The sequence below is a fragment of the Podarcis filfolensis genome (assembly GCF_964270895.1).
Source record: "Podarcis filfolensis genome assembly, chromosome: 17".
NCBI lineage: Eukaryota > Metazoa > Chordata > Lepidosauria > Squamata > Lacertidae > Podarcis > Podarcis filfolensis.
This window is the reverse complement of record NC_139621.1, coordinates 1,391,580-1,415,291: the sequence shown is the minus strand read 5'-3', so window position 1 is coordinate 1,415,291 and position 23,712 is coordinate 1,391,580. Positions and strand designations below refer to the sequence as shown.

The window sequence follows — 23,712 nt, the reverse complement described above, 5'->3', positions numbered from 1 at the left end:
GAACAGGTTACAATTACTGGGTTTATTACAAAGAATGGTAGGTCAGACAGACAGTATGTTCTTAAGCAAGAGTGCATACTCAAGGTGACTTCATACAGCTTATGCAACTCGAAGTGTTCACATCCAGAAGTGCTGTGTCTGTGCGCAGTGCGATTTAGCGCTTCTGTGCATGCTGTGAAACCCGGAAGTAACCATTCCGGTACTTCCGGTTTGCTGTGGGACGCAGCTTGAAAAGACGTAACCTGAAGTGGACGCAGCATGAGGTATGACTGTACTGTGGGATTCTGCTAAAGAAGTAGAACAGGGTCTAGTGTCTAAGCTGTTAATGCAAATAGACACGGGATGCCAGTGCTGCTTTTCTGGGGGTACTCAAGGGTATGCAGTACTGGCACCGTTTTATATTTAAAATGTTAAAAGTTTGGCACTTAACTGTAACAACTTCATGGTGAGTACTGGCACCTTTTTTCTTTTTAAAAAGCACTGGGTACAGATGGTTTAAGGCAAATGCAGGAAACAGAGGTGTGGATCTCAGTGTAGAGGAAATCTGTCTCTGTGAGACGTAGCACTTAAAATAGTGCAAAAATGGCACTTCTGCCTATGCAGTTACCCCATATAAGCCCCTCAACAAACTGCCAGAGGCTGTAGAATCTGGTTCTTACAAACAGGTGTGGTGGACCTTTGGGGAGGTGGCTGTTCTGAGAGGAAGGATTTGTCCAAATAAAACTTACGTCTAAACTTTTAAAAAGTTCTACTAACAGCCAGGCTCACAATAATGAGGTAATACAATAACTTAGAAGGTTCTTTTCTAACAAATTGGTACAATGAAGTATGGCAAATAGCACTTGTGAAATTTTTTAAAAGAAAATTGGCACAAGGCCTGAAGCAAAGACTCATTTGTATTTCAATGGCACAGCTTTATTACATACAGTACATGGCTAAAATCCAAACTAGAGGACTCCTCTCATAAGACTGTATTGGTTAACTTCAACCATTTATCACCTTCTATACAAATATAAGTCTGAGATAAGAACTTCTGTTATTATTTTGCATGCAAATATCAGCTTCTGGGTGAGAGTGGGATGTTTTATTACTGTATGTCTCTGATTAAATGTTCTATGGTGAAAGGATTTTTTAAAAGAAAAAAAACAGAAGTCTGCTTCACTGGGAGGAGGGAAGAAATAGAAGGTCCTATAAACTTAAAGATCAAGTACTACTTGGTCAAAAGTCCAACTGCTTAAGGAATGTAACCTTAGGGAACTCATGCAGGTCTTAACTCTCCGGTCGGTCGTTTGACTTGGCCCTGGAGGCACAAGGCAATTCCACCCAAACAAAGCAACAGCACAAAGAGCACAGCACAAGGTGCAAAGTATGCTTGAAATCATTAGAATAGATGTCTTCTAAATTGCTTAAAGACCTTTTGGGAACAAGTGATTAACAAGTCAAATGAAAATAATACCTGGTAAGTTTCAGTGCCCTGCATGGCTCCTTAGCAGAGTAAGTTGATACAAACTGCAGAACTGGTTGGGCACAATCCAGTCAAGAGTTAAAATGTTTTCAATTTCCATTGATTTGGGCATGTTTAAAGTTAGCTGGGTCATGCCAATTATGGGGTGTTGGGGAGGGGTAGTCCCTTTAGTGGGGGAGATGTCGTGCTCCTTCTGGGGTACTTTGTCCACCTTTGGTTTCCAGCTCTCACCTGTGAGTCCTTGAAGCTGTCAGTATGCAAGTGGCAACACCCAAGAAATGGCTTCAACTGGCCGGCTTGGGGAGATAGGGACTTCCCCTGCCTGAGAAGACAGCCTTCAGCGTATTGAGTAGTGGGTCCAATGGCCAAGGTGGCTTTTGCATGTGCTGGAGATGGAAGTGAGAGGTGGGTGGGGCTCAACAACCTGAGAAGGTAGCCCACATGGGAGAAGTAAAATTCTGATCCAAAGCTCCACTGCCTCACATCTTTACCTATTCATGAGAAAGGCTTCAGGAGGAGGAGGAGGAGGAGAAACCCATACCCACTTTTTTGGCAGGACATCTTTGGAATAAGAAAAGGCGAAGGAGTAAACGTAACACAAATCTAGAGTGGAGTATCTAAGACAGTTGGATGGTGTCTTGTAGGTCTCCTTCCGGCAACTCCTGCAACCAACCTAGTGTCAAATGTACTGTTTTCCTTTCCTTTGGACCACATCGGTGGGGCCAAGAGTGTGGTCTTGTTGTCTGGGCAACCCAGGACCTCCATCCACACTGCCCAGGCTTGTGCCCCGGAAAGGTCACTTCAGTGCTGCTAACACGGCAAAACCAAAGCTGGAGGCAGCAGTTAACAGTCTCTGCAGCCACAGCAGGCGCTGTAATTCTCCAGTGGTTTGACTTAGCCCCAGGAGGCACACTCCATTGTCTTGAGACAGACAGATGCCAACGAACTTATGACTCGAAGGCGAAAGGTGAGACGCATGGACTTGAAGAAAGCATTTGGCAAAGAGCTTTTCAAACAGGACAGAAAACTGGACACTTTGTGGATCCTCTCAAACATGTTTACAACCTAAATTCAGCAGTCACCAAAACAGGAATGGAGGGATAGATTGAAGGGTATGTAGTTCCTATAAGATATATTTCTCTTGATCAATGTACAGATGGCTGCTTAGTATTTTATAAGCAAATTTCAGGCCTAAAGAATCCTGTCAGAGAAAAGGTCCCACACCCACCTTAAGATAAAAGGAAATGTTCTCCAGAGTTTTTGATGGACATTTGAGTTCCCATAGAGCATTCCTCTGACAGTCAAAATGTGGTGCAGACTATTAAGGATGCTAGTGATTGCCACTTTGAGAGCTCCATTTATCATTTCCATTTATCTGTCTCTCACATAAGTTTTTTTTCCTGATGGGGGAGAAACAGCTGTAGTGGTGTTTTGTTCTCTCAGGCAAAAAGACAGAGAAACCTAAATAAGGACCTCTTAAATCAACTGCTTTAACAATGAGAGATTATCATGCCAAGCTGTGTTAACCATGGTTCAGCTTACTGCCTGAAATGAGCCACAGAGATCACTATTCTAAAAATTGTCTTGCCCATGAGGACTAGAATACTTGCTCTTACTATTATTTCAGAAGGCAAGGCTTTCGGAATTCCAAACATGGACACAACTATGAAGAATCTGTAAAGTGGTCATGGCTAAGCAGCAATTTCCTTTAATGGGTCTCATTCTGAGACCAGAAAACTATTGAAAATTGCTCATGGAATCTCATCACCGTAACAGTGTGATCAAGTATCAACCACTTCTCAGACAAATGGGTCTCCTCAAAGAGGAATATCCACACTTTGTCTATCTTGCTCTGACCTCCTTCAAAGGCAGGGATGGAGAGCGCATGGCTCCCCAGAAATTGTGGACTCCACCTCCCAGTTGCCCCAGCCAGCCAGCGTGGCCGGTGGCCAGGGACAATGGGAGCTGGAATCCAACAACCTCGGGGTCACTGGTGCTCCATGGCCCATTTTAAGGGGTGTCCAAAAGTAATTTAAATTACTTTTAAAAAGAGCAAAGAGGAGTAGAACAGAATTAGTTATGAACTATATATAAGCTGCACAGTTAAGAACTTAAGAAGAGCCTGTTGGATCAGTCCAAAGAACTATCCCGTTCTCAGTTGTCGGGTGCCTGTGAGAAACCCAGAGACAAAACACAAATGCAGCCACCCTCTCCACTGTTGCTCTCCAACAAGAGTTATTCAAAGGCATATTGACACTTGATAATGGAGGTAATGTGTATCAGTGACTACTAGGCTTGCTGGCTAAGAATTATCCTCCCTGAAAAGACATTTGCAATGGCAGCCATCACTACATATTGCGTGAAGGAATCAGGCTGGCCCAAGAGGACAAACTAGGCACTTGCCTCGCCAACCTCAGCCTGCCTGCCCCCGCACCTGCCTTCTCACTTACAATCAGTTCAGGGGGCAAAACGGCATGCCAATCTGTCCCCCCCCCTTATTATCAGTGTTGCCCTTCTAGGAAGAGGCAGAAAACAAAATGAATGGGATTGGCCCACTTTTGGCTCGGGCTCCACTTACTGTTGGCCTCTCTCCCTTCTGCCTCACCAGTTCCAGTGGATACCAGCCACCACACTTTTCAGCTGTCTTCAATCTCCCACTATTCCAGCAACAAATGATTTCCCCCTGCTCCATTTCCCCTTGCCAGCAAACAAGCCTTATCAGCCACCATATCCAGCTGACAGACACCGCTGGCCAATTCTGTAGCGATTCAAAGATATTTGTGCCTTGCAAAGCAATGGGGAAAGAGCAAGCCCCACAGAGACAGTCAGACAAAGGCAGGCAGCTCACGGTGAATCAGTAGGTATATGTATCCTGCAAACAGCTATACAAAACCAAGAGAGGGAGGCCCAGGGCTCTAGGCTGGCCTCTTCCCTGAACGTCCGGGCTTTCGGAAGCTTCCTTTCCCTTTGAGCACCGGCTTCTGCCGCAGTCCAGACTTGCCCTGCCCCCAGGGCCTTGAGCCAGGCTGCCGCCGGCTGTGGTGCTGCCCTGGGGTCTGGGGCCGCTTCCTCCTGGCCTTTGGTGACACTCTGTGCTGCACCGCGGGCTGACCAGCCTCCCTCGGCTGCTGACTCTGGGCCCCCTTGGGCTGTCGAGGAGAGAAGCCTCTCAACTTCTGCTGCTTCCACTGGACGGGCCGTGGGGTCCTCTGCTTCCTTGCCTTGGTGCTGGTCCCTGCAGATGCTGCTGGGCTCTGGTCACCAGCAGGATGGGTGCATTTATGCCTTTTCCCAGCTCTGGTGGACTGACTGGGCCTTCGTTTCCTCTTAGCGCTTTGGGGAAACAGATCTAAAGGAGGGTCACAAGGAGAAAAGATAAAGATAGCTGCAGCCTCTACGCTGCCTTGAAGTCCAAAAGGCTCTTTAGGCCACTGGTCTTCAAGTGGTATGTCAGGACCCTCAGAAAAACAGAGAGCTGCTGGAAGAGAAAAACAAAACTTGTAGCATTGTAGATTACAAAGGGGAAATTTTGGAAGGTGGCAACTTGTCCTGCTGGACTAGGAAATTGCTGATAAAATTTTCCCTTCCTCTGCATCTGGTCACTCTGGAAGAACATCACTCAGGGTCAGAAAGTTAGGACAGGGTCCCATGTAAAAGGGTGGGACGGTGGCTGCTTCTGAGCAGACTATTACATGTAACACAGGTATAACTGGTGGTCCATATGAAGCTAGGAGGTAGCATTCACACATGCAGTGTCCCTCCCTCCCTCTCCCCTTGGATAGATGCACCTGAGCGTTTACCTAGCAAGTGTCCCAGCTCATGCTCAGAAGCACAACTGTTTTCATCAGCCGCATCCAGGAGGGTCCCTAGCTGCCAAGTCTTTTAAGCACTACTAATTAAGATACCAGTTACAGGTAGGTAGCCGTGTTGGTCTGCCGCAGTCGAAACAAAATAAAAAAATTCCTTCCAGTAGCACCTTGAGACCAACTAAGTTTGTTATTGGTATGAGCTTTCGTGTGCATGCACACTTCTTCAGATACATGCATCAAACTTAGTTGGTCTCAAGGTGCTACTGGAAGGAATTTTTTTATGTAATTAGATACCAACCTTCATCAGGCTCTTCTCCTACTTCCTGCCGATAATACTCCATGTCATCGTCTGATGGCTCATCCACCTTCTGGTCCTCTTGCATCCCAGGATCCTCCGCATCACTGTCACTTCCCTCTGCCTGCTTCTTCTTCCTCTTTATCCCCTCCAGACTCTTTTTCCTGCAGCCCGCAAACCAACAATACAATCACAAGTGCATATATCGGTCCTCCCAAAGCAAAGCAGCATGCTACTTTGGAATGTGTGCATGTAGGGACAGCGGCTTTGTGGGACGCAAGGTTCTGGCTCTTCTCTCCCTCACCTGTGAGCCTGCTTCTGCTCCTGCTTGCGTTCCACATCTGCCTCCTGCTTGCGGCGCCGCTCAGCCTTCAGCTGCAGCCTCGCCTCTTTCCGGGCCAGGGCCACCTGGAGCTCTTCCTCCGTTTTATAAACTGAGGGCAGGAGTGAGAAATTAAAACCAACAGCTGTGAATGTTGACACTACACATTAGCAAGTATAAAACAAACACATGGGGATAGATTCAATTAAGCAGTTATGCTTAGCGGGAGCCAACCTAATGAGTCCCAGTAGTGGAACTGGGGCTTCTCTCCCCAACTGGCAGGTGGGGAAGGGTAGAAACCCCAGAACTGGGGTGGGCGGGCTCCGAGAGAGATCATTCCATCCGGCAAGCTTAAATGCTTCACCGATGGAGTGATTGCGTTCCACTCAATATCTACTCCCTTAGAGGGCAGCTGGGAACCCAGTGGGAGCAGGTATCACATAGAAGTGCTTTTTATCTAAGAAAGTGACGGTGGCACCACTAACACAACTCAGCAACTGAAGACGATGGCTGACAACAGGCTCACCAACCTGAATGCAACATGCTTGGATGCCCAACAGCCTGTTTTTGCTGTTCTGGGGAGGCAGCAATGGCAGATTTATTCATGCACTGTTGAACATGGCTGGAAGTTACACAGACTTATTGTCCAATATATTTAATACTGGGGTACACTCCTAGCTATTCACTTTAACTTCCCCCCACCTTTAAATTCAAAATGCTGTTTTTGACCTATAAAGCTTTAGATGGCTCAGGACTCCCCTGCTCAGCACCTGAGGGCCCCTGTCCTGCGGGGCCTGGCGGGCTCCATAAAGGACTGCTGTCGCTGGGCAGAGAGGGCTCCATTTTTGTTTTTGAAATTGCTGTTACTTTTTTACCTATGTCATTTTAAACTGTTATGTTAATGCTGTATTCTTAGTTTTAGATTTTGATTTATGTGGAAATTGTTTTCCATTTGGTTGTGTAATTTTGATGTGGTTTATTTATTATGACTTTTGCAATTATGTCAATCTTGCCGTGTTGTAAGCCGCCTTGAGCATTGTTGTTAACTGTGGAAAGGCGACATACGAATAAAACGATGGCGATGATGACTGCAATACCTCGAGGACCGCCTTTCACCATATGAATCAACCCAGAAGCAGAGATCATTCTCGGAGGCCCTTCTTTGTGTGGTCTGGAGGGTGGCAACACAAGAATGAGCCTTTTCTGCAGTGGCTCCATTTGTGGAATGCTCTCCCCAGGGAGGTTTGTCTGGCACCTTCATTCTACACCTTTAGGCGCCAGGCAAAAACATTCCTCTTCAACCAGGCCTTTGGCTGATTAATATTCTAGAGCCTTTCAAATGTGTTTGTGGGGATGGGGGGTATTGCTCCATGAATGGGGAAGACACTCACTGAAGCTGTGATAGAGCACATTGCCCTGGCTTAACCCTTCCTCCACCTTGATCAGTTGCAGGGTCATTCGAGGGCCAATCTGTTGGGAAAAGAGGCAGAGACTTCATTAGTTCAGAGATACCATCACCACCACCACTCCACCACCTGCAGGAGCCTGGCAGCCCTCATGGCTATCCCAATTTGGATGATCAGGACTTTCACTGCTGAAGTAGACAGCAGCTGGAAGAGCAGAGGTCAGCTCTATGCTGCGCCCCCCACCCACTCCCATTCTGTGAGCTCAAGAGTTCCATGGCCTGACCTCGGTGAGGCGGACAGCGCTCTGTTGGGCCTTCATGTTCCCCCGGCCAGCGTAGGCCTGAGGCAGCTCTGTGGTGTTGTGACTGCCATCTTGCTCAGCTTCACTCTCAGAAAGATTGATGTCTCTGCATTGCACGGAGGGAAGGAAAACATTGTTATTCCTGGCATGCTGCTAAAAGAGGAGCTCTGCACATAAAACAAGGCAAGAGAAGACACTAGCCTTACAGTCCTCAGGCTTACAGTCCAAGCAAGGTGAGACACACAAGGGAGAAGTGGGGTGGAAAAGGAATGGGCAGCAATAAAGAAGAGGATGTATCAGTGGGAGCATGAGAATCAAGCTGGTTTGGCATTCCACAGGAGTTTAAACATACACGAAGAAGTAAAAAGGAACAGAAAATAAGAGTAAGGGCATCATGAAACAGGGCCCAAAATGCACAAACCTCCTTACATCCTGCCTTATTCACAAACCATTAGTCTCTACTGAGTCTCTAGCTCTACTAAGAACAGCTCAACCTGCTCCAGGACCCAAAAAGAACCTACACTTTGAATGGGGTGGGAGTGGGGGCTTAGCTTTATGGGGAGGTGGAGGGTCTTTTTCTCACCTAACCAATAGTTCACTGATGTCCTCCAGACGGCTCATGTTAGGAAACTTCTCCTGCATGATCTTCTTCAGCCCTTTGCTTATTCCTACAGGCACCACTTTCAGACTGCTGCAAAACACAAAGGGCAGGAGAGGTGCATGGAGGCATTCCATCAAGCAAGGGGAGCAAGCCACTGCTATTGTGTTTGGTGGGTAAGGGTGGAGGAGGCAGAGCGGATATGCACTGCCATGTACCAGGTCCTAAATTTAGTCACTGGCGTCTCCAATTAAAGGTTATTTGGATGCAGGCCTAGGAAAGACTCTTCTCTATTCTGCCTGAGGCCTCTGGCAAGGGTCAGTATGTGAAATGTGATGTGCTGACATTATCATCTGGACAGGGGCTATCCCTGCCTTGCTCCTATATTAGCTGACATAATCTTCTTACAACTCTTGAAGCAAGCTTGGCTTCCAGCTAGGGGTGTGGAATACCATCTAGAAAATTTAGCTGTTAGATTCAGGGGCAAACTACTTGATCCTCACTTTATCCAGGGAAGTATTCCCACGACCTGCTGTCTTCCACTTGCTCTGGGCCCCAACAAGGCAGGTGGCATAATATACTAGAAAAAATGTTGGTTAGATAAATTTTCCAGGGTTCAAAACCCTTTTCACTTTGATATGTATCTTTGTTATTAGTTTTCTCCCTCTCACTTTTCCTTCTTTTTTTCTGTATCACTGTATTACCTTTAATTGAAATCACCTTAATAATTTTTTTTTATAAAAAAAAACACCTTGAAAAGGAAGAAAGTAGTGTGACACCACCAGATAGCAATCCCTTAAACTCCTGTTCCCAAGCGGCTTAAGATTCATCAGAATGTTTTGTTTCAGATTAAGACCAGAGACACACCAGCAGACCACACTCTCACCATGTGCACCTAGTTTGCCCTTCTTTTCCTCCTAACTCCCAGAATGCATCTTTCCTGTGGTGGCTTATCTGAGATCAGGCACACCTAGAAGCTATTTTCTGCAAGTACTACTACAGAACAAGTGTGGATGGATGATAATAAATCCCCCTCCCCTCCAAAGGCAAATGTGGAAACATTGCCAAGAGGCTTGGGTATGCCTCCTGCTGTGCAGAAGCTAAAACTAGGCATGCATTAAGAATTCACTAACTAGTTAACTTACAGAACCATGGTGTACATTTTTCCTCAGAAGTAATATTTGTAAGTAGGTGCAGGATGGAATCCTAGGCTTGGGTTTATGGTTGGCATTGGAGGCAAACAGGATTCTTGTGCCTTTAATTGCTGTGTGTCAGGCTGAAATTCAATAGGCTAAACCCTTTCTTATATTTGTTGTTGTTTAGTCGTTTAGTCGTGTCCAACTCTTCGTGACCCCATGGACCAGAGCACACCAGGCACTCCTGTCTTCCTTTCTTATATAGAAATACAATTACGGGAAACGTTTCACTGTGGCTACTCTCTTAATTTTGTGCCATGCCATGCCCCCCCAGCAGCCATATTGTACCATTTTGTGACTAGTGCCAACTGCACTCTTTCAAAATCTGAAATGTGCCCCGGTCCAAAAAGGTTGGTGACCCCTGGTCTATACTATTTTACATTGCAAGGATAAAATAGGATGTACCCCTGGTATGCTGCCCTGAGCTTATCTTTTATCATCAAACCAAAGCCACAAAGAAGTATTTCTTCCCTGAGTGTACATCCTTACAGTGCAAAACAGTGTTTTGTTTAATGAGCACAATAATATGAATGTTTGACGTGCATAATGCGGACTGGCACACAAACAATGAACTGATAACAGACTAATTAAAATATATTTTATGAAAGTGGCCATGCATGCAATATGTCCCTCTTGCAGATGCAGATTACTGTGAGCTCAGATCTGATCCTTCAGCACTGGGGAGGAGCACAGCATGAGACAGAAGATACTTACTAATGACGGAATTCAAGGATCTGGGTGTCTGGGTTATAGTTGATCAGTACACAACGCTTGATGGCATTAAGGTTTACCTGGGGCAGGGTGGGAGAAAAGAGAACACAACAGCATGAGAACCAAGGCTCACAATATGGCATAAGAGGGCCTTCTCGGTAGTGGCACCCGCCCTGTGGAACACCCTCCCACCAGATGTCAAAGAGAAGAACAACTACCAGACTTTTAGAAGACATCAGAAGGCTGAAGCTTTTAATGTTTAACAAACCACTGTATTTTAATATTTTTTTGGAAGCAACCCAGAGTAGCTGGGGAAACCCAGCCAGATGGGCGGGGTATAAATAATAAATGATGATGAAGTTCCTCATCTGACAAGTACTTTAGGTGGCAATGAAGATTCCCTAGCTGTGATAGCCTTTATAGAACCCAGGAGGCCTAGTACCCAATTTCCCTAGTACTCTTGAGGTGGAATTCAACATTGTGCTAAGGCAATCGTTCTGTCTGCACAAGCATTTCTGCTTGGCAGACGGAATGATCTTCCTTCTCCTCCTCCTGCTGGGGCTTCTCTTGACCTTTCTGGGCGGAGAGACAGGAAGTCCCATTCTGCTAGCAGGACTCAATGTGCTAGCTTCTACTAGTGCAGAACTTAGCTGTAGCCAGCTCTAGGTATCCAACTTCGGTAACTGAGCTTAAAAAGGTAAAGGGACCCCTGACTTACCGATGCAATATATCCAAAAACACAGTGCTGATTCAGAGTAAGTTTAACTCATGGTTGTGCTTCATCCTGTTCTTATATCCCTGGAATCTTTCCCGACTAGTGACGAGTGTTAGGTATTTACATATAAAGTGAGTGCTATCCAGTGAAGGACCTTGGGAATCCTACTTGTCCACAAAAGAATCAAATCCAGAAACAAAGAACAAAATCCCAAGCAGCTCAGGACTAGTTCTGCCTCATTTGCCCACAAACCGTCGCCTAGAGTTTCTAAAGAAGACAGGCTGTACTTGCCACAGCTTAATGCTAGAAGCACCAACTGCAGAAGGACCTCCATAAAGGAGCCAAGCACAGATGCACCAGCGCCATCACAGAGCATGTCAAAGGTATGCTATCATCATTTGCATCTGTTCCACCATTAGAACTAAGGTGGCAAGAAGGGGTGAGGTGTCCCTTAAAAAAAATAACGGCCACAATACTGATGTCGTCACTCTGAATTGCTCTATGCCTCCTGGAGCAGGAAGGTCTTCTATCCAGCACTGAACCCCATCCCCCAATGGAAATGCAGTTACAATATTCTAGAGATTCCCTCACCACCCTCTACCCCGCAGCTAACAGACACAGGGAATCCCAGAAGCACCACATGAGCCCAGTCCTGACTGGGGGGGGGGCGGGGGGAGAAATAGACCTGAAGGCAGGATGATGCAGGGAGGGGGGTTAGCCCACTGTCCTGAGAACTGACCAAGAAAATGTATATGCATCTCTTTAAGTGCAAGTGACACATCCCTCCAGTTTTAATTCAAGTGCCCCTGATATCAAACACATAACCCAGAAGCTGTACGCCAGCTCCCTCGGCCAGCTAAGCGAGATGAGCGCCGCAACCCCAGAGTCGTCTGCGACTGGACCTAATGATCAGGGGTCCCTTTACCTTTTTATTGCGCTATGAGGACCATTTGTAAGCAGATACTTCACTGTTCCTTGCTTCCTTTTAATGGGTAAGGAATTCCAATTCATAGGAAGGTTCCAGTTAGGCAGAGGTGGGGCGCCTGCAACCATCCAGATGTAGCTGGACTGCAGCTCACAGTGTTCCAGCCCATTGGCCCTGCTGCTGGCACCGGTGGGAGCTGGAGCCCAACCACATATGGAGCAGTAAAAAGACTGTTAGCACATTTGCCAAGCTATGTGGGGTCTGGTATGGTTTCAGATTGGATGGGGGACATGTTGAGATTCCTGCATGGCAGGGGGTTGGTCCCTTCCAACTCTACAATGATTCCCACTGCACAAGAATGGCGTCAAGATGCACTGCAGTTCCAACACAAAGATATACCGTATTTTTCACCCTATAGGACGCACTTTTCCCCCTCCAAAAATGAAGGGGAAATGTGTGTGCGTCCTACGGGGCGAATGCAGCCTTTCGCTGAAGCCTGGAGAGCGAGAGGGGTCGGTGCGCACCGACCCCTCTCGCTCTCCAGGCTTCAGGAAGCTATCCACAAGCCTTGGGAGCCCGCGGGAGTTACCACCGGGCTCCCTAGGCTTGAGGATAGCAGCCTGCATCCCAAAGCCTGGGGTGTGCTGAGTTCAGCGCGCGCCGGGCTTCAGGCAGATATCCACAAGCCTGGGGAGACCGGCGCGACTTTCCACCGGGCTCCCTAGGCTTGCGGATAGCAGCCTGTTCTGGGGGCTGGGGGCGGGGGAAGCTCGGGCTTCCCCTGCCCCAGCCCTGCGCCTGGGGGGGAAAATAATTTTTTTTCTTCCCCCCCCCAAAAAAAACCTAGGTGCGCCCTATGGGCCGAAAAATACGGTACATTAATTTCCACAATCCCTTTCCAGAATGGAAAACAGGTCTAAATCACAAACACACTCTATATATCCTGGATGAGGTCATCCTGTCACTAGCTTTGTTGGCACAGAGGTGCCATTTCAGACTGAATGCTCTATAAAATTAACCTCTCTAACTCACATCAGGGAGTAGGTTCCACTCTTGCCTTCTCCCCAATGTTTTCTAGGTGAGGGATATTTTTTGTCTATTAAGAAGCTTCCAACTATGTGAGCTTTCACTTCCAATCTAACATGGTAAAGCCAAGACACACCTTAACTGAGGCCACATGTTTCCCACTTAACCAACCTCACAGAAGTAAATTTGCCCTGAGATTTGCAGATGAAGAAGACACAAGTGTTATGAATAACATACGCTCTTTTTGAGAAGCAGGGCAGAGCTGACCTGTATGACACCCCATGGGAGACCAGGGCCAGAGGCATCTGAGTAGCAGAGCAGGACCATCAAGCTGACTTCCCCCAGTCTCCAGGCCAGCACACACCTACCTTGTGGACATTGATGGAAGGGAACATGTTCTGGAACATAGTCGCCATGACCTTGATGTGCATGCCCTGAAGGCCAAAATTGTTGAGGACCAGGAGTGGGTGGTGGGTGAACTGCTGCTCATGCATCCGGTGCCGCTTCAGGGTTGACACAACATCTTTGATGAGCGAATACTGAAGTGAAACAGATGAGTGAGGCAGCAGCAGAGGTGTATTCTTGTACTTTGTATTCTCATTTTGTATTTTTTTTTCGTGAACCACCCTGGGAACTTCGGATGAAGGGCAGTATACAAATCTAATTAAATAATAATCAATAATAATAATAATAGAGAATCTTGCACTACTACCAAGAGGTAGTACACCACAGTAGTGCCCCACCACCAAGAGGTAGTTCCTCACCACCTGTAAACTAGTGGTGGGGAACCTGTGGCCACTATTGGACTACAACTCACACCTGGGTTGGATGCTATTGGACTACAACTCACATCTGGCCTGGCCAGCACAGCCAAAGGTCAGGGATAATGGGAGTTATACTCCAGCAGTATCTGGAGTGCCCATCCTTGATGTAAACCCTGATATCCAGAAGGCCTGTAGACTTGGTACTGGTTCAGCTTCATGAGCATCTCAAGCTTTCGTTTAAAAAAAAAAAAGGTTTCTAGACCTCATAGCAGCAAATATATGCTAGGAAATTGTACTCCTGAAATCCCTGAAGCTAGAGGGGTGGCTGAATATGATGTTCAGTAGTGATAAAGCCAGGATAAATTAGGCAATTTACATAAGTGATATAGGCTGCAAAATTTACACTGTCTTGAAGTACAGACAAATAATTCACCTAGGTCAAGGATTCACAGCACACCACATTAGCAGTCTGTAAGAGGAGTGGGAGGGTGGTTATTGGTTTGCTTGGTTTTTGTTCTTGTTTTTATTATGTGTTTTGTTTTAATCTTGTATTTTTATGCTGTGAACCACCCTAAGATCTACAGATGAAGGGTGATAGATAAATAAATAACCCACTAGAAAGAACAGGTAGCAAAAAACCCTTCTAACCTTAGCAAGCTATAAAAGGGTCTTTCAGAGGCAGCTGTATTCTAACTAGCCTACCCTACTATTTCCAGCAACTGGTACCTGAGCAACTCTGAAGGTCAAGGTTGGTCCACCAGGAAGACGGAAGAATTTCTGAGGAAGAGAGAAATCAATCAGAGCAGCCTCTACCACAGGCAGATTGGTTGTCATAATTCAAACTCTGCTTTTAGTGTTCTGCAAAATCCAGATGCATCAGTGCGTTTACTTTGAAGTGAGAATCACAGGTTTCACTCAGCAAAACACATTGTCATCATTTGCATCAGGTCATCAGGCAGAGTTACAATGATACTTCAATTGGGCCAACAAAACCAACAGAGGGTATAAGAGGAAGAGGACCTGAGCTTTCACAACAGTCCATCCTGCAAAGCAGGGCTCTGGAGAATGGTAAAGTTCTTCAGAAGCTTATCAGGACTCCCTCAGTGAGAGGGTCAGTACCAGACAAGCCTTTCCGACAATTCTGCCTTGCCATACTGCTTCATGGTAGCCTTTCCCAACCTGGTGCCCTTCTGGATGGCATCAGGTTGGGGAAGACTGCTCTTTGACTACATATTGCAGGGAGTGATCAGTGTCCGGGGCAAGCAGGGGGACTTGTGTGTCCTAGGAGGCTGTACTCAGTTCACACTCAGCAACGAGGCCCAAGAAGCTTGGTCACTGCTCCATAGGAATTGACTGTAAAATCTAGTACATGCTCCAGAATCTCCTGCCATGAGTAGAAGCTTCACAATGACAACACAAAATTGTCCTCAACATACAAATCAATTTGAAGACAAGAGTTTGAAAAGCATCAATATAGAGAGAAAGAATTCAAGTTGCACATTCTAACACAGGCACAGGCAAACTCGGCCCTCCAGATGTTTTGGGACTACAGCTCCCATCATCCCTAGCTATCAGGACCAGTGGTCAGGGATGATGGGAACTGTAGTCTCAAAACATCTCGAGGGCCGAGTTTGCCGATGCCTGTTCTAACAGAACCAAAACACGAGACTAGCAGGGCAGAATAATATTGGAACCAATTGTTGCCACCACTCAGCAACTTCTCACTGCTTAACTTACAAGGTTGATATTGGTGGGGGTTTTTGTGAACACCAGGAAGTGAGTCACACCGAGAGGTCCAGCCACTGCCACAAAGTCTTTCAGAGTGTTCTTCTTGCGCACCTGAAAAAGTCAAGACCTGTAATCAGTGTGGCTCTGCTGTCTGTGCTGCCAGACAAAAACTAGGGCATAGAATTGTCTTTAAATTACTTAATTAAATTAGTTGAAGTAAAATGCTTTGAAGTTACTAGTGTTTTAGAAATCCATTTTGAGCAAACATGTGCTCAGGAAAGCCTCTGGTATTCTTACCCTACCTGCCCCCCCCAGCCATTCCCAACTACATCCTTGAACACTTTTGCAACAAAACTAAACAATCGCAAGGACTAGCATTTTGCATTAAATATGCAAAATGGCTAGGTACTATGTGATCCAGGTTTCATAAACACAGATCTGTATAACTGGCAAAATGTTCGCAAGATTTTTTTAAAACAACCACACAGCCCACCCCCTAAATGATCCAGAATTTAGACAGCCCCTGTCAGAGGGAGAAGATTATGCTGACTGGAGCAATGTTTTATTGTTCTGAACAAAAATGGTCCAAGACCACACATTTTTAAATGTATGTAGAGAGAGAACCAAACTGTTTTCTGGGCATTTATGTGTGTATTTAATTCCTCATCCCCAGATAGTAGCCTATATTCCCCTTAGAATCAGTCAGAAGCCCCATTTTCTGCATTTCCTATCGTAAGCCATCTAAGCCAAATTCCCTTTGTAAGATATGGAATTCCTCTCCTACCTGCCCCCATTTACTTCCCCTTTGCCTCCCTTTCCCGGCCTCACCTTGAGGCTGGAGGCCGTGTAGGGCTGCATCACGCGGCGGACATCCAGGATGAGCTGCTGCAGGTTCTTGCCCACGCGGCCGCGGTGGAAGACGAAGGAGTGCGGGACGGAGCCGAACTCCTCCTGGCCGCGCAGCTGGGCGGCCGCGCGCTCCTTCTTCTGGTTCTTGGTCTGCAAGGGAGGAACGCGAGAGCTCGTGCAGGGCCGGCGGCCAGGCAGGCAGGCAGGCAGGCGCCGCTCCCTCCCCGGACGCCCCGCGCCCGCCCCCGCCCCGGCCCAGGCCTCACCTTGCGCGGACGACCCATCGCGGCGGCGGCGGCTGCTGCTGCTTCGGGCTCCTCCGGAGAAAGAGCGAGCACGCGGCCCGCTCCACTTCCGGCCGCGTGTGCCCCGCCCGGAAGTGCCGCGCAATCAGCGGTCCGGGTTGTCCCCTCGACGCGCCAATCTCCGGTCCGAGAAAGCGGCCCGCCTGTCTGGCCCCGAGCAGGCCGGGCACTTCGGGGCGGGGGGGGCGGGGGGGCTGCTGGGAACAAGCGGCTCTTCTGCGAAGTGAGCTGGAGCAGCGCGAGGAAAGCGAGGCCTCAGTCGCGGGGAGCAGCTGCCCCCTCGGCCAATGAAACGAGAGAACTGCTGAGCTGGCCGGTCCCCTAACAAAACTCCCGGCCGCGCCCGCTCCAGCCGGATCGTTCTCTTCCACCCCGGTTCTGTTTCGTGTATCTTAACTATCTTTTATCCCAAAGGTGAGGGAGGGCTGCATGTATTTTTAGGTTTAAAACGCACACGCAGGTATAAAACAAAGCACCAAATTTCTGAGCGTTTTGTATCCTTTACTATGCAGGCAGGGCAGAAATGCTTGAAAGAAAGCCGGTGGAGATGTTATTTTTGAGTTAAGACGGCGCCGAATTGCCGCGCCTGGTGCATAATTTCCCGCACCTTTGGATTCAGTCCAGTGCGGAAGTTTTAATGCTCCGGGGCAATTCAGGGGTCGCACTTTGTGGTCGTGCGTGCGATTGAGCGCCCTTTCTTCCCATCCCGTGCCGGCCCCGAGTTCCCCGCGAAAAGATTTCGTGGCGGGAAGCCAGTTTTCCTGAGCTGCTTTTAGAGTTTCAACATGAAAGCCCGCTGGGGCTCCGGGCGCCGGAGCAGCCGCACCATTCCCCAGGAAGGGGCCTCTGCTCCCCCCTTAGCCCAGCTCCGCGCCCGTGGGGCAAGGGCCAAAGCCACCCGCGGACCGGGGCGCGCCCTTGCCGGCCTCCGGGGCCGGGCGGGACTGCGGCGCTCCTCGCCCCGCCTCGGAGGCTGCCGCGCGCCCAGAGAGGCGCCCAGAGACGCTGCCGGTCGCCCGAGCAACGCCGACGCCGCCACTGCCCGGAGCTGGCGCCCCGCAGGCCAGGCCCGCTCGGAGGGGACGGCGAGAGGCGCCCGGCCCGAGCCTCCCTCCATGCCAGCCCCGCTCCTCCCTCCCGCGCCCTCGACCCCCGAGGCGGGTAGGCAGGGGGCTGTGCCGGCGGAGCGGGATCCCGCGCCTCGGCCGCGCCGGGCCTGGCTCCTTCCGGAGCCCCCGTAAGGCTGCGGTGAGGCTCCCCGCGCTCCCGGGCCCCTCAGCTGTCCCCCCCCTCTGCTCCGCTTGTGGGCCAGGCCTGAGCGGTGCTGGAGAAAGGCCCCCCTCCCGGGCCAGCTGCCCCCATTCCCCGCCCTCCGTGCCAGTTCCCAGCTGCTCAGGCTGCCGGGGCCTGGAGCTACAAAGGCTCTGGGCTTGACAGCCCCCTTTATGGATCATCTCTAGCAGATTTAGAGGTGAAACTGATGCGTGTCTCCCCACCCATTGTTCCCTTCAGCAACACCCAGTCCTTGGGGGAAGCAAGAAAAGGGCTTCCATGCCCGCCCATGCACAGTTGCGCAGAGCTGCAGGCCGCTGGCACCGGAGCCTTCATTGCCTAGCAGGGTCTTTGTGAGGTCACACTCACATTCCAGGTTCTGAGGAAACGCCTCTACTGCTGATCGCTGCTCCTGCCAAAGCAAGACCAAGGAAGAACACCTGTTCTTCTGCCAGGCTTCCCACCCCACTGCCCTAGCATAGTACTGCCTTCGGCCGCTCACATTCTTGGCACTTCTCTTGTGGCACTTCAGGTGTCCCATATTTTCCTAGAAAATTCATCACCTGGTGTAGCACATGTTGCCCTGTTACGGTCACACCCCCTGCACTGATCTTACTCAAAAGGAATTACCTGTTTTGTACTACTTGCTTTGCCAGGCAAAACAGTCTTCACCCTTGGCCAGTTGTCTGACAGCACAACAGCTGGCCTTCAAGCTGCCTTTTTCTACTGCCTTGTTCTTGACACCCCATTGAAGTGAGCACAAGCCCTACTTCCTGAGCTGGAAGTAACGTGCCTTAGCCCCACACCAAGTCTCCAAGCCCAAGTTCATGGGCCTTGAAGATGGCCTCAGAAGCGGTGAAAGTGATTGTGCGTTGCCGCCCTTTGAATGAGCGTGAAAAGCAGCTGGGCTGCAAGGTGGTGGTCAACATGGACAGCTCCTGTGGCCAGTGCTTTATCCAGAACCCTATGGCATCAGAAGACCCACCCAAACAGTTCACCTTTGATGGGGCGTATAACATGAGCCACAACACAGAGCAAATCTATAATGAAATTGCCTACCCCCTCATAGAGGTGAGTGCAACCAGCTGCAGATACTGCGTTTTCAAGCGCTCTGGCTTCTGTTGTGGTGTTCCATTGCACCAGAAGCAGATCCAGAAAGCTGTCTGGGTCCTTTACCTTTACCTATTGGGAAATCTACAGCTCAGTGATATAAATGTCACATACTGTACTTAAGTGTGTGCGTTCATACTTTGCTTACCCTAGGGAAGTGGGTAACTTAAAGCAGGGGGGAAATTAAGGTACTGGAGCAGAAAAAATCTGTATCAATGGCCTTTAATTTTTTCAGACTTAGGGCCCTCATTTCATGTTAACCTGCTCAAAACAAAATTACAGAGCAAGCCAATGCATGACCTCAGAAGGTGATGCAGTCTCCTTCATTGAAGGTTTTTAAGCAGAGTTTGGGTAGCCATCTGTCAGGAATGCTTGAGTTGAGATTCCTGCACTACAGGGGGTTGGACTAGATGACCCCTTGGGTCCCTTCCAGCTCTACAATGCTATGATTCTGTGACTACCAAGAAGTAAATCCAATTCAAAGGGACATACCTCAGGAAAGAGTGCAGTATGTAGTTATAATAATATATCACACACACTTTTCAATTTCCTCTCCCCCCGCCCTCTTTCTCCTGTAGATGATGATGGGCCCTGTGTTAGATCAGATTGCAATTCAGCTGTGGCATGGTTGAAGACTGATGGTTATCTATTGGGGTGGGGAGTCTCTGGTCTTCCACATGTTGTTGCACTCTATTATTAGCATAGTAAGTGATGAGGGATGATGGGAATTGAAGTTCCCTGCTGATCTATAGGACAATATGTATGAAAGACTATTCTCCCTACACAGAATTCATCACAGAATTCATTGCAGAATTTGCAAGTAGCAGTAACTCTAACTTCTGTAAGCCCTGGGCTATGGAGCCCCTACATCCATGCTATCTCATATCCAATTCTTTTTGAAACACTCCCAGAGATGCTTGCTTATTCTAATTAAATATTTGAGTGGATCTTAATAGAAGCTGATGCCTGTGGTTAGTTTGCCTGCAAACAAAATCTCTTGAGGAAGGGTAGACACTGAACTGAGAACACAAATCCAAGCTGGTGGTTATTATTAATCTGCATTTTCTGTTTAAATTCCAGGGTGTTACAGAAGGCTATAATGGTACCATCTTTGCCTATGGGCAGACGGGAAGTGGGAAGTCTTTTACCATGCAAGGGATTCTGGATCCATCTTCCCAGAAGGGCATAATTCCCAGAGCATTTGAACACTTATTTGAGAGTGTGCAGGTACATATGATTAAAATTGTCCAATGGACTAGCTGGCTAAGGGCTTGTTTACACAATTAGCAATTCTGATATCTAGAGGGCCTCTCTTTGGACACTTGATTTGATAAAATTTGAACCTTAGCTGTCTTGGAAAAACTGATAAGCAAGGTACACTTGTATAGGGGACAAATAAAGGAGGGCACATGACAAACTTTTATCGAAATGCTCCCTGCAGTGTTCCTGCTACTAGGTGAGTTATTAAATCCAAGACTGGCTTAAGAAAATCCAGAAGCCCCACCCTGACTTCCCCCAATGCTAGCCGAGTCATAATCTCCCCAAAGACATCTAAAATTGGTAGCAGGGACATCACAACAGATAAGGCAACATAGAGCCCCACAGCACTGATTACCTCCAAAAGAGAACAAATATCAGTTTGAATGGAATTTTGATTCTGGCTTGGAAGCAAGCTGTGAACCAGGAAGTGGGTGAGAGACTCGTTTTGCATGAGGGGAGCAAGAACATGGAGTGTGAGCCACAGGTTGCTCCTGAGAGCAAAGTCATGTTTTGGTTGAGTTTTCTGAGCAGAGGTGTTGAAATAAAACAGACTGATATGAAATGAAAGTCAGTCAGCCAGCAACCCTTAGCATAAGGTTACCAGATTTTTTTTCAATGAATCCGGGGACACTTTAAATAAATAAATAAATAAATAAATAAATAAATAAATACATACATACATACATACATACATACTACATGTTTGGGACGTTGGTGCTGCAGCGATGGCCTTGACCTCAACCGCCACGTTTCCCCTTCCTCTGAGGCTTCTATCTCCTTTCTCCATGAGCCTAGGCAGCCCCTGAGTTGTTGGTTCTTCGGTGGTGATGGTGGTGGTGAAGCAGTGTGCGGTGGGTCAGGCATGGAAGGCAGAGAAGGAGGGCCAAGAGCAGCAGTGAGGCTCGGGCAGCACGATGCCTCCCTTCCCACTGGAGCAGCCCCAATCCCATTCCTACTTGCGTGCAAGCAGGAGGGGGCACGGATCCCTCAGCTGGGAAGGGAGGCTTCCCCTTGCCTGAGAGATCCCTGCCCCCTACTGCTTGCACGCAAGTAGGAGGTGGGAGGCTGCTCCGAGAGACAGCATTAAGCCTCCCTTCACAGCTTAGTTGCTGGGGTCAGGGAAGGTGGAGGCAGCCCGGAAGCTGCATCTTGGAGCCCCTGCAGCACCATCATATGGGGACTTCCAAGCAGCTCCTGAAGCCGGCCAGAGCCAACTGCTCCGGGCTGCTGAGACTGCCGCTGCTGCATTTCCCGGGGACATTAGATGAAATCCAGGGACATTCCGGGGATGGAATTTGTCCAGGGACTTATTCGTAAATCTGGGGACTGTCCCCGGGAAATGGGGATGTCTGGTAACCCTACCATAGCAAGATCGGTGGTTCTTGACTTGTCTTTCTTTCTCCCTGGGAAATGTGATCATGTAAATAATTGTAAGGTGGTTTTTTCCTTGCTGGTGGAGTACTTCATTCCATAGAGAATTTCAGTGACCTGTATGTGACTCCAGTTAACCAGCAAGAGTTATGACCAGCCATACCACTAGGCAGAGTTGGGAAGCTGCTTCAGGCAGCAAATCCTGTGGGCAGAAAATAATAGTTTTCTGTGACGTACAACCTATTGCCTTCAGGTGCAGTAGAGAGATCCTGGCCTGGTTCAAACACATTGTTTAAAAATAACTTATTTTGAACCATGATCTAATGTGCACAAGCAGTTTGCTCCTCTCCTGCTCCTTACTGTGCCAGGGCTTGGGGGGCAGGGAGCAGAGGTATACCTAGGCACTGTACTGGCACCGGTTCCCCGGAGAAAAACAAATGCAACCCAAATACTTGAAGCTTCTGGAGTGAGGGTGAGGCAAGGCCAGGAGTTGTAATCCAAAACATCTGGAGGGCGCCAGGTTGGCAAAAGCTGGCTTAAGGCACATAGATGTGAGCCACAGGTGCAGAAAGACATAGAAAGGCGCATGAGATTTGGCAGAAATATATAATCTAATTTCCAAATAACATTGGGTGTTTAGGATGGTGGATTTAGGAAATACCAGCTGTCCTCCTGAGTCTTAACCAGAAGTCAGATAAACAAGAATTAAGCACATAAAAGTTTTCTGTTGTTTTTTTAATGGTGTGCAATTATTGAAAACAACAGCAACCACACTGTGCTGTCACTCAGAACCTAAACACCTAAGTAGATCCCAATGTAAGTTTCTTCCAGAATTGTAATCTTTAAACATGTTTATCCAATGTGAATTCAGTTGGACCTAGTATATAATTTTAGATTTGCTGTTTTAATCTGGTCTGCAAGTAGTGACTAAATAAATGGAATATAATTGTGCAGTATTCATAAGGAAGTTAGAAGCAATACTAATTGTGAAGCAGCAATCCCTTCTGAACCAAGGTAAGGCACTTAGATTCTAAGAATTGAAAAAGCTGCAGCGTTTAAGTGTCCACAGTTTCTTTGCAAAGGTGAAGGATAGGAAGGGATTCAGAACAGGTGAGGGCCACACAACTTTGCTCCCAGTTAATTAGTCTGAACAAGCACCAACTTGATGAATATCTATTTTATGAAATCATGTTTCTCTTCTGAACTTTTGAGAATTAGCAGGAATTGGATCTATGGCTTCTTTATGACATATCCACCTCACAAACTATTATCTTTCTGACTTCTCCTATAATGCTGCAAACCAAAATGTGGGAAATGCTGAACCTGAACCTTGCCGTCTGCTGTCCAGATATGCAAACAATGTATTCTCAACCAATTATCCAGAGCTGGCTTAAGTCATTTTAATGCCCGAGGAGTGGCCAGTGACGCCACACCCCACATCAAGGAGCATAGTAGCCAAGGCTGGCCAGTTTCTTCTAGCACCTGGGGCAGAAAAGCCAAAAAGCACCTTTCCTGCTCCTAGTCCATAAAAATACCATGATAATAAATCAAAATCTTTAACAATTTGCTGCCCCTTCCATGACACCCAATATCAGCTGCCTGAAGCAGCCTTCCCACTCTGATGGTCAGTAATCCACAGGTGCTCATCACCATCATTTATACCTCCACCCAAATAAAACACCCACCCCCTTCAGTCGGAGCCGTAGCTGGGGGGGGGCTAGCCAGGTTTTTTGCCCTGGTGAAGTCTCCAGAGGCTCCATTGAGGCTCCCAGCCTGTATGTGTGTATGCAAATGCACATGGGGGGGGGAGGCACCAAACTGGGTCTTTGGTCCAGGTGAAATAAAGCCTAGTTTTGCCCCTGCCTTCAGTTTCTGCTGGGCAGCTGTTTAAAGTGTTGCTTTCCCTTAAAAAGTAGCAGCCAGCCTTGCCACTCCTTTTCCTGCAGCATCCCACACACCTCTCCCCCCTTGAAGACTGGCCTCTTCTCTTCCCAGACCCTCACCTCCTTGGCATCCAGACAATCACAGGCTCTCTGCACTGTGAAAAGCTGAAAGGTTGGTGTGGTTTGGGCTTGCAGAGGAGGTGCCTGCTGTACAACATGTCATCAGCCATGCAGTTTTTGCACCCCCTCTGGGCCTGCACCCTTAACCAACTCCTCGGTATGCCCCTGGCCAGGGAGGAAACAAGCTAGAACGTGGCTTGTCTTGAGTGCACATGTGGGCTTGAAATTGGTTTCTCTCCTAACAACCATGAGCAGAAGTCTCCGCATCTTGGTCATATTCA

At 48.0% G+C, this 23,712-nt stretch overlaps 2 protein-coding genes across 16 annotated transcripts in view; one reads left to right on the top strand and one right to left on the bottom strand.

Annotated features, from left to right (window-relative positions):
• Positions 1-893: 893 nt before the first annotated feature.
• LOC310752244 (suppressor of SWI4 1 homolog) lies at positions 894-16,645 on the bottom strand. 2 transcript variants are annotated; one of them, XM_083592222.1, is made up of 12 exons: positions 16,377-16,645; positions 16,090-16,260; positions 15,271-15,372; positions 14,260-14,310; positions 13,138-13,308; positions 10,107-10,183; positions 8,182-8,289; positions 7,581-7,704; positions 7,283-7,361; positions 5,874-6,003; positions 5,573-5,733; positions 894-4,814 (listed from the first exon to the last, which is right to left on the bottom strand). In XM_083592222.1, exons 1-12 carry the CDS (start codon positions 16,392-16,394, stop codon positions 4,381-4,383), a joined length of 1,626 nt encoding a protein of 541 aa, XP_083448348.1. In that variant the 5' UTR covers positions 16,395-16,645; the 3' UTR covers positions 894-4,380. The 2 variants fall into 2 exon arrangements, with proteins under 2 accessions (XP_083448348.1, XP_083448349.1); XM_083592223.1 differs by lacking the exon at positions 13,138-13,308 and having other exon boundaries at positions 16,377-16,536.
• Positions 16,596-23,712, top strand: part of KIF17 (kinesin family member 17) — a 38,680-nt gene continuing 31,563 nt past the window's right edge. For 7 of the 14 annotated variants that reach the window (XM_083592163.1, XM_083592160.1, XM_083592159.1 and 4 more), the window contains exons 1-2: positions 17,678-18,758; positions 19,878-20,024. In XM_083592163.1, coding sequence (XP_083448289.1) covers positions 18,528-18,758; positions 19,878-20,024 — 378 coding nt within the window. In that variant the 5' untranslated portion in view covers positions 17,678-18,527. The other 7 variants (XM_083592169.1, XM_083592167.1, XM_083592161.1 and 4 more) reach the window with 5 other exon arrangements.

Coding starts and splice junctions, on each gene's coding strand:
- LOC310752244 (XM_083592222.1), bottom strand. Junction 14,311..15,270: donor CCCCCACCAATATCAACCTT/GTAAGTTAAGCA, acceptor TCTCTTCCTCAG/AAATTCTTCCGTCTTCCTGG. Junction 13,309..14,259: donor TGACCTTCAGAGTTGCTCAG/GTACCAGTTGCT, acceptor GTTTCACTTCAG/TATTCGCTCATCAAAGATGT.